The 10,608-nt window shown below is 42.3% G+C and overlaps 1 protein-coding gene across 1 annotated transcript; it reads left to right on the forward strand.

Annotated features, from left to right (window-relative positions):
* Nucleotides 1–912: 912 nt before the first annotated feature.
* Nucleotides 913–9,811, forward strand: EIF1B (eukaryotic translation initiation factor 1B). Its single transcript, XM_088462823.1, has 4 exons — nucleotides 913–1,186; nucleotides 4,745–4,908; nucleotides 8,443–8,544; nucleotides 9,506–9,811. The coding sequence occupies exons 1-4, from the start codon at nucleotides 1,156–1,158 to the stop codon at nucleotides 9,548–9,550; spliced, it is 342 nt and encodes a 113-aa protein (XP_088318949.1). The 5' UTR covers nucleotides 913–1,155; the 3' UTR covers nucleotides 9,551–9,811.
* Nucleotides 9,812–10,608: the final 797 nt, after the last annotated feature.

Here is a 10,608-nt window from a genome sequence, read left to right on the forward strand (position 1 = left end):
TCATGGTGAAATAGAGCCAGGCATCCTCCTGTTATCACAGGCTAACGGACATTTCGGTTCACCGCCAAACACCTTACTCAAGGGCACATAACATGATCTACCTGTGTTCACTATCATTTTACTTATATAATTGGGAAAAGTTTGCGATACAGCTTTATTTGCCTTAGAAAATTCAAACTTCTCATTGTAAGGAATGTAAAAGTCCAATTCCAAAGAGAAAGCTTCATTGCACCCCCATTGTAGGGATGGCCATCGACCATCGATGATTCAAAATCATCGATGGTGTATGGCCGATGTCGAATGTTTTTGACATCGATGAGGGAGTACCAGTTCCTTTCAGCGATGTAAAAGCATAACCAAATGTTTTTTTCCTGTGAATCCCCACCCCCATGCTCTGATTGGCCTAAGGGCCAGTTAGTCAAAAGACAGGGATGACCATTGGTTGGTGAAACCAGCGATGGTCATCCAGTAAACAGTTTGTAATCATCGATGGTTACTTGCTATTATACAATCGATGTTAGCAATCGATGGTTACACCACCGATGGCCATCCCTGCCCCATTGAAAATAGCCTGAAACAAAATGGCTACAGAGTCGCACAGCTACATCCCTACATACACAGTCACTCTCGTCACTCCTCTATAAACAAAACTTTGAGTAAACAGCAACCACCCTCCTCTTTCTTCCACAACATCACGCCCTTAGCCGGCTGCTCCCCCCTCCCGGCACCGCTCGTGACTCAGCCCAACAGAGCCTCCGCACGCCGCTGGGCATTGTGGGAAATGTAGTGCACTATGCGACTTCCTTCTCCTAGTCACTGCAGCCTGTGCTTGCAGAGGAGAGGGCTGGAGACTACATCTCCCACACGTCACCATGCCGGGGAGGGCGCGTCACAGGGCCGGTGTCTTTGAGGGCATCTAAAAAGCCGCAGCTTGGCCATTTTGTTTCTAGACTGTAAGCGAGCAGGCTCGGGTTCTGTCAGGCCGCTCTTCTAGCTGGTGTTTGGCTCCTCGTCGCCTGTGTGTTCCCTGCATCCAAAGAGAGAGGACAGTAGTCGCAGCTCCGCCCGCCCAGGACTACCAGCGTACGCTCTACCTTCTCCGCTCCGGCCGCCGCCAGCCTTTTCCTCTGCACTCCGTGCTCGTAATAATATCGCATGTCCTCTATCCAGAACCTCAACTCTTTCGGTGAGAGCTCGCTGCCATCTCCCGTTGCCCCCCTGCTGTGTATCATTATTATAATATTGATAAAAACGGCTATAGCCCTCCCTGTGTCCCCCGTTGCTGTAATGCTGCGTCTTAGGGATATGTGATGTGTACGGCTAGTGCCGGGCCTCCGCCTTACAGCTCGGCGATGTCCCCTCAGGCTCAGCTTATTGTCTTTCTCTCACAAGATGGCGCCATGTTGTGTGCTGGGGAGGGCGGGGTGGCCTCTAACACCAGATGCCATTGCCGCTGTGCTCCCCCTGTGGGGTTCTATTTCATTGCTGAAGCCTAATGATGGTACATGACTGCTGCTGGATTATGGTGCCGTTTATGTGAGCGCTCTGTAAGCATGTATCTCTACATTGATTGGTACTTGCCCTATAAACAACATGAGTGTACAACCTGCTTGCTGGCACTTCAGCTTCATTAACTAGATTATTGGTGCCATGGGGGTTCGCAAAGACTTAAACTCAGCACTTAAAACTGATGTGAATTTCCTTTATATATTCTATAATCCACTCCATATGACTGTTAAAACTGGTTTAATGTATTTGTATAAATTTAAGATTTGTAGCATGTAAACTTGTATACAACTTAAAATGCCACAGCTTCATTATCGCTAAACACTGGGTGGAATTCAATTGTTTCTAGCTCCCAATCGTGCCTGACGGAGCTATTCAATTGTTGCTCCTGTTAGCCCGGTCAGCTGCCAGTGTTCCATTTCAGCTCTTGGCCCCAGAGGGGTGCGAGCTGAAATTGGCGTAAAGTGACCTGTTTGGGTGCCCAAATGGCACTTTTCGCGATTGCACCCAGCACTTTGGTCGGGGTTGGCCGAGCCGATTTACGCTACCACTTTGGGTGCAATCAGCGCAAAAGCTGGAACAATGGAATAGCGGCCCGCGATCTCCCGTCACTTTAGACGGGAGATCCGGGCCGCGAAAACAATTGAATTCCGCCCTTGGTGTCTGCTGTCGGTGGGAGACTGCATGCTGGTGTCTACGGAATTTCTCGTTTGGCAAGTAGCTGAGTGACATAGACAAGCTGCGTACATAGAAGATTTGTAACGGACACTATGATGCATATAAGGCCGAATTCAATTTAGTGCGATGATGAATAGCCGCGGGAGAGCTCCAGCAGCTATTCAGTACAACTCGCTGTGTGCCTTGTTGGGAATTGGTTTGAGTCAGAGAATGCTGGTTCTCACGACTTAACCTGGGGTGTTAAGGCACGGTCACCTGCATTCTGACTGAAGTGCCGGGCATGAGGCTGTTAGTGCCACACTAAGCCGGCAAACAGCTGTGCGCTCGGCACTTTTGTCGGATTTCTCCTCGCATCCCCAGGTGCTGTCTCAATTGGGGAAATCAGCCTAACGCCACCTAAATGATACACTAACTTTGGGGATCAATGTACAGGCAACTGAATAGCCCTAATAAAGCTATTAGGGGTACTTAATTTTTTCTAATTAGTGTCTTTGCACAAGTGGTGAAGAATAGCATTAAGCAGTTTTTTTTTTTGTTTTTTGGAGAGAAGTACTCCTGTCAAATTTGGGGTACATGAAAATGGGTGTAAGCATGGTTTAAAGTCACTACAGTTAAGTTTTTAAAAATGTAGACACACATGAAGCAGGCACCTGCAATCAAAAAAAACCTCACCCCCTACTTGCAGAACCCCCAAAAGTCTATTTCGCTAGTTTTTAAGTGTGCACCCTCACTCTGCACTTTTTAGCCCCCTTTTTTGAAGTCATTTTTTGGGGTGTTCCCCTCTGTTATCCTTTGGGGGGCTGTCCGAAGGGTGCTGAGTGGTTTCCCCGCCTTTGCACCCCTAAATAAAGATCTTGCACTTTTTTTTCTCCCCCTGTTCATAGGCAACTTTTTTCGCCCATTGCGTTTTCGTGTATGCGAAAAGTGTCTGCAATTGAATATGGCGATGCTTTTCCAACAGGCAAAAAGTCGCAATCGGCGATACTTTTCCGCGGATCTCGACTCTTCGCTTCTAATTGAACACGGGGCCTAATGGGGTGACTCTCATAACTTTTTTTTTTTTTTTTTTTTTTTTTTTTTTTTTTTTCTTCCCTTGAACGATAACTATGTAGTTAAAGTTCAGTCGTCCAAAACATCATCCAGTTTCAGCCCCAAAACGATGAACAATAACTACCAATGCGCGCTCCCGTTGGCAGTTGCCGTTCATGGCCCGAACCTCCTGTCCAACCTGACTATATATTTGTCAGGTTGAACATGTTCGGGGATGAGTGAGGCCGGCACTGCACAAAATCATTCTTTATTTCGTTCAGTGTTTGTGCTCAGTGTCGTTAACAACACTGAGCACACCCCTGCCGGGGACACAGAATGATTTTGTTCGGGGAGAAAAATGACCCCTGTGTACGCACTTTAAGGTTCTGCTTTGGATGCAGAGCAGCAATGTGTGCAGCCGCTGCTATTCTTACTTGAAGTGAGCAACAATTGAATTGCTCTGGGCGCCAAAAAGAGAGATTTGATTCCTAAATTCACAATGTGACGATTTCATATTTTCTGTTGAATTTCTGAAAAGGCTCTTTCCTGGAGTCTGGCTCAGATAAAAGCCTGTATTGGTGAAGAGCTGGAAGCAGTGTGCATATACAGTGGAGGGTAACAGGAATCTGCTAAACTGTAGCCCATAGGCTACTAGATTCTAACGCCATCTGCAGACTGCGTTTCCTACTGAGGCCAGCTTGGTAAATCAGACTACATGGTGGTTGGAAATGGGAGGAGCTGTGGGGAGATCCTGATAGTATTGTTTAATACAGAGATTCTCAAACTCCACCGTTACAGTCCAGGTTTTAGGAATTTCTATGCATGAGTCCAGATGGTTAAATTAAATGAAATTACTACTAATTAAGTCAACTGTGCTCAAGCATGGATATCCTTAATATGTGGACTGTAATGGTGGATTTTGGTAACCTCTTCTTAATTACCTTAAGGTGGGTACACATTAGGCAATGTTGTCCGATCCCGCTAATCGGAGCCACATATCTGGTACGTAGTCTAGTCTACCCATAATATGCGCTCCCAAACTGCCGGGTCGACTGAATATTGCTAACGATGACACTTCCAACCCACCCCCGTTAGTCCTGGCATCGGCAAGTGTTTATACACTTGCTGCGTGTTTGGGCCCGTCGCCGACAATGTCGAGCAGGGTACGCATCTGCTAATGTGTACCCAGCTTTATTCTGATGCTGGTTAAGGGTGAACATAGATCTACTTACATGTTTAAGGGTACTAACAAGGTAGACTAGTTGAGAATGTAAGCTGCACAACTATGCTCTCATTGCTTGTTTTCTGAGCAAATACAACAAACAATAAAGCGCTTCTAGTGTGATTAGGCTAAGTTAATCTTTATTGTTTTAGGTACGCCAAACAGTTTCCCTGTCTATTTTCTTAGTGGTTACCAGCACACAAGCTAGAGCTGGCATTGATTTTTGGATTTCTCTGATCAGTTACATGTATAGGCATCGTTGTTTAAGGGGGACCTGTCACCAGGTCTTATGTTGCTTTTTCTTTTCAGACCCCTTTGCTGATGCAACTAAGGGTGACGACTTACTCCCGGCAGGGACTGAGGATTATATTCATATAAGAATTCAACAACGAAACGGCAGAAAGACTCTGACTACAGTACAGGGCATTGCAGATGATTACGACAAAAAGAAACTAGTAAAAGCATTTAAGAAGGTAAGCCTGTCACTGTTTTGAGGCTTAAACCTGGCTATTTATGCATTTTGTACTAAATAAAGGAAACCTTGTTTTCTTTGAACTTAAATGTTTTAAAATTTTACAGCACACTAATGATTTTCATAAGCTAAACAGGTGAGCATAATTAAGGGGAAGTGCTGAAAAGAGTTCAGTGTTCAAACTTGCTAATTGTGTGATAATCCTACAACCTATGTGTATCATGCTGTTAATTCTGTTAAATGCCAAGTTCTGATAATATAAATGATGTAGGACCTACTGCAGAGGTGGACAATAAGTGGCCCTCCAGCTACTGTTGAACTACACATCCTAGCATGCCTAGCAAGTTTTCTAAACTGGTAGGTCATGCTCAGATGTGTGTTCCACCCCTGACCTACTGGAACAAAATGTCAAATATAAAGTATTGAAGTCCATCATGTCTGTCATGGTCTTGCGGGCCGACCCTCCAGATACGCCAATCTGAGAATCACCGCCTGTGACTTTTACAAATTTCCTCAGTGGTTATTAAGCCTGGCAACTGCCATTAGCAGAAGTAGAATATCGTGCTAAAGCATAAGGTGAGCTTCTGCTCTCTCCTGCATACACAAAAAACAATATTTAGAAAAATGGGTGACATGAGCTGTATGAGGCCTTTGGTCATAAAAACACAGGTCCAGAACTATAATTAATGTTTAATTCAAGAATATCTTCAAATATTATGTACAAAAAGCCACAAATAATATAATAAAGAAGAATCACACCATTAGTAAAGGTGCATACAGTCTGATTTTCCTTCAGATCTGTATAATAACTATTTTAAAAATCGTTCATATCTGACACGTTTGTCAGATGAACAATGCGCATTCCCGCTTGTCAGATAGTGATATCTGACATTGATGTGTTTGCAGTCAGATTTGGATGATTCCGTTCATTTAATGTAGTCAGCGTTCAAATTGTTGGCAAAATCGTTCATCTGACCGTGTATGCACCATTACACTTTCCAGAAAAGTAAACAAAATAATAAAAGGGAGCAACAACCATTCAAAACCATTGTTTAGGTAACTAACACAGGGTCTCCTGGTCACCTGAGCAGGGGTTAGGTAATTATTATTATCCTTTATATGGTGCCACAAAGGTTCCGCAGCGCCTTACACAGTACATAAATGAGCACACAAGAAAACAGTTAATAGTAATACAAAACCATGTAGGACAAGGACATGGTTTATAAACATAGCTGCATAACCAGCAGCAGGACATGAGCAACCAGGTGTTAGGTGTCATTGTGGGGAGTTGGGAGTAAATTATACTATAACTAGGGGGAGGAGAAGCACGTGAGGGATGAGGGCCCTGCTCGTTAGAGCTTACATTCTAAAGGGGAAGGGCAGACAGACAGGGGCGACACAGATGGGGTAGATAGTGAGGAAGGAGCATGGAGCAGTGGGTTAGGATATGTACTGCGGTATGTGTGTGTTTAAGATAACCTGATGTTATGTCAAGATTAAGTCCATCATACATCTATCCCTATGACAGAAAATAGATTTTGTTTGTGTTATTCACATGAGAGATGTACAAAATAAAGTTGTAGCACTTTAATTATTGTTACATTTTAGCATCTACATACATCCTGATAAAAAATGGATATATTATGGGACTGTCCCGCCATCCTAATACAGTAGTGACTACTTTAATCCCAGCTGCTGGATGCTATGCCATGCTCCAGTGAGTGGGTGTGTCTCACATGCTAGGCCCACCCACAAATGGGTGCAGTCATGCCCAACATGCTGTGGTCCCACAGGATGTTGCAGTACCCGGGCCCAGAATTTCTTTTGGTAGCCCTGGAGGCAGAACCAGGTGGGCATAGTTGTGGGATAGCAAGGCCATGGAGGGAGGGAGGTGGTTGAGAATGGAGGAACAGTAATGGCGGGGGAAAAGAAGCAGAGTGTTGGAAAGCAGACTGATGAGAGAAAAAAGGGGGAACAAGAAGCATAGGAGACAAGAGGGGGAGGATAGGGATGGATAAAGTAGAGGATTATGTGGGCACTGATTAAGGAGGGTGTTTGAAGTAAGAGTGTTCATGCTATGGACGAGGTAATAAGTGAGATGAAAACTGGAGTGGAGGCTGTGTGATGTAGAGACAGTGTGGATTAAAGTTGTTAAATGTTCAAAAATAGAGATAAAAGAACAGTGCTGCTAATGTAAATGTACTGTAAATGTAAAGCATTTTGAGTCCTTTAGGAGAAAAGCGCTATATAAATAAAATTATTATAATGTATTAGTGCAGCTCCGAAAGTGATATATAAAGAGAGGTGTGTGAGTAATGGGTGCAGGAATTAGTTATTAAATAAATGATTAAAGTGGATAGATGTGACACAATGGGAAAAGGCAATACATACAAGAATTTATGTAGTATGAGGGCAAAATTACAATGTACCAAGTCGATCCAGTCCGAAGTGTTATGATCAACAAAGATCAATCAACAAGAGCAGCTCACAGATAGGGGAGTATTTGTAATGTCCAAGCAGCGAGTGTAGTATGGAGTTTCCTGGATAATCCTGAAGCAGAAGATGTTGATTTTGGTAATTCACATAAATAAGTTGCTTGTTGTCGTTCAGAAAGTGTTCAGGTTTTCAGTTTGTTTTCCTCCAGTTTAACTCCGGCGTAACTCCGATTTAGTTATCCTATTGTAATTACACTTATAATCTCTCACTTTTCATCTAACATAGCCTACGTCTATGCAGTCTTAGTGAGCACTAATAACTAAAGTTACAAACATGTTTCTGTGTGCTCACTGATTGGGACCCCACCCCCAGAGCTCAACACACTAAATTGGGATGCAATAAATTCTAAGATAAACAATTTGAGAGGGGAGTTGACCATCACAGATTCACAATACATTCCTAACTTTCTTTATAGAAATTGCTCTTAGTATAGCAGTAGTGATAATTACCGAATATAAATTTTTCAAAACTGTGCTGTGGCAATCAATAAAACAGCATCTGATGGGAGCAGTAGTGATAATTACCTGTGAAATTCAGAGAAGGAAAAGTCATATCAGTCTTTGCATGGTGCGCATATTACTAATAAGATCTACGGCGTAACTCCGACTTAGTTATCATTGTAATTACACTTTTATAATCTCACACTTCATCTAACACAGCCTACGTCTATGCAGCCTAATTGCTCACTATCCTGTTTGAAGCTCAGCTGGCTAGGAGAAAGACTTGACACCTTGCTGGTCGGTCTGTCTCATTGGCATGTGAGCCTGACCCCCTGTGGGGTTATAAACTGACCCCAGTCTTTGATCCGTGCTTCGAGTGAGAAAAGCAGACATGTACACTGAGCCTATGGCAATAAGTAAACACTAGGCAGTCAATTACCTCTCGGCTATACAATTTAAAATACCTTTTTCCTACAGAAAATAGGTATTACATACAATGTAAACTTGTTAATCCACCCATTCCAAGACAAAATGGGCTTCTCAGCTACAATGTCTACAAATATTTGATGTCATGTTTTTTTTTTTTTTTTTCTCTTCAGAAATTTGCCTGTAATGGTACTGTGATTGAGCATCCAGAATACGGTGAAGTCATTCAACTCCAGGGTGACCAGAGGAAGAACATCTGTCAATTTCTTATGGAAGTAAGTAATGTGACTTTACTTTTTTTATATATATTGCATGTAATCTCCATTCTATGTGTAGTCTAGACACATGCTGCTACAATGCATTACATATACAGTACTTCTTATGGGGGAGTTAAACAATAACTTGGAGAGCATTTCTTGCACTAGAGTTCACTTTTGAACCACCTCTTGTGTTTGATCATGGAATCTCCTTTAAACATACATGGTTGTGCCGTGTGGTTGAATACAGCTTTTTGTATTGGCTCTGTGTCCTTGTGACTCGCTTGACAATGAGGCAGTAGATGAATAGCCATAGTTTTCTGCCATTCACTTCCCTGGTCTTATATGAAAGAACTGTAGAGTTGATTGGGTAATACATTGCTATGTCCATGTGGTGGGCCAGACAAAGGGATGTCTCTGAATAGGAGGCTTTTTTTTTTTTTTTTTCTCTCTGTTCATTGGACTATATAGATAAGGTATTGCTTGTTTAACGTACTGACTGCATGGCCATTTTTCCCAGATTGTCAAGACTCTTTGCCTTGGTTCATAATTTGAAAGTGGTACGTTTTTATGTAACTTCAAAGTATTTAAGAAACTGCGTTTGCAGCAATATATAATTCTCATTTGTTTAACCAGTATAAATGATGTCCCTTTTTATATTGAAATAGGGAAAAGCAGTAATTACAAACAATGACAGTAAATATGGTCACACTTTTTTGAATGTTAAAGTGTGTGAGTTGGAAGTGATTGCACTAAATACCCTGCAAGGGAAACAATATGCTAGTTTTACGACCATTAACCACTCCCCAAACTATTAACAGGTATCCTGTGTAAGCATTCTCCTGCCAGTAGTTATCCAAGTCCTAGTTGTTATCCCTACTATTATGCCTCTTATCAGTAAGACATTGCACAGTTTATTTTACTTTGGATTCTCTAATGTGCTTGGTGTTTGTAAATATGCTGTTCTGTTTTCTTACAGATTGGCATTGTTAAGGAGGAACAGCTGAAGGTCCATGGGTTCTGAGATGTGAATTGTATAATCCTGTTCTGTCAACACTGGCTCTTGTGAAAAACAGATTCTTGCAGTAAAAGGACTTTCAACATGTCTGAGCATTCAAAATTAAGTCTTTTGCATGATAACACTGGGGAACAACCAAATATTTTTTTTTTCTTGCCAAGGACTTAAGATTGGTTTGAGAGTACTCACAGGTCCTATTTTCGCAATAGATCTTCGCTGTAGCTGAATTGGTTCCAGTTTTCAAATAAAATGAAAAATTATAAACAATTGTTTTTCTCCATTTGAAGTACCTTACTAGTCTAGGCCTGCTTTACTAAACAGAATCTGCTTTTTTAACTACCCACTTTCAACAATAACAAGAATTAGTTTTATTTGTGATAACGTAGCTGGTAGTCACGTTTGAGACACAACACATTCAAATCTCACTAACACTGGGAGGAGGTGTGGCAGTGCACTGCTGGGACATTCTCAGACCACAGCCACGCCTCCTCCAGCATACAGAGGAGCAACGGAGAGGACAGAGTGACTCAGTGCACACCTCCTGTTCCTTTGTTCAGCCCTCTGTCACACCACAACCAATTTACCGCTGGTTGGGCTGGTTTTTGTTCAGTATGTCCTCGGCTTTTGTTGGGAGTTATCACTGAATGTGTGAAACAAAACGTTTTTGCCGTAAAAATGAGTTCTTCTCAGAGTCTGTGTGCTAACAACCCTGATGTTTTTTGTTATATTTGTGGCAAGTATAGTGTTGCAAAAGAGAGAAAAAATATAACTGTATTCGTAAAACAAGCGTATCGTGCTTATTTTGGATGTCACATAAGCCAGCAAGACAAGATCTGGGTGCCTCACAAAGTTTGTAAAACCTGCGTGGAATCACTCCGCAATTGGACTAAAGGTGATCGAAAAGGACTTAATTTCGGCATACCTATGATATGGTGTGAGCCAAAAGATCACTTGAGTGACTGCTATTTTTGTGCTGTAAATGTGAAGGGTATAAATCGATTTAAAAAACGCAAATGGGTATACCCAAGTATGTATTCTGCAAAGCAACCGATACCACATAGCGA

This window comes from Taudactylus pleione, unplaced genomic scaffold (assembly GCF_031769625.1).
Source record: "Taudactylus pleione unplaced genomic scaffold, aTauple2 ptg000053l, whole genome shotgun sequence".
Taxonomy (NCBI): Eukaryota; Metazoa; Chordata; class Amphibia; order Anura; family Myobatrachidae; genus Taudactylus; species Taudactylus pleione.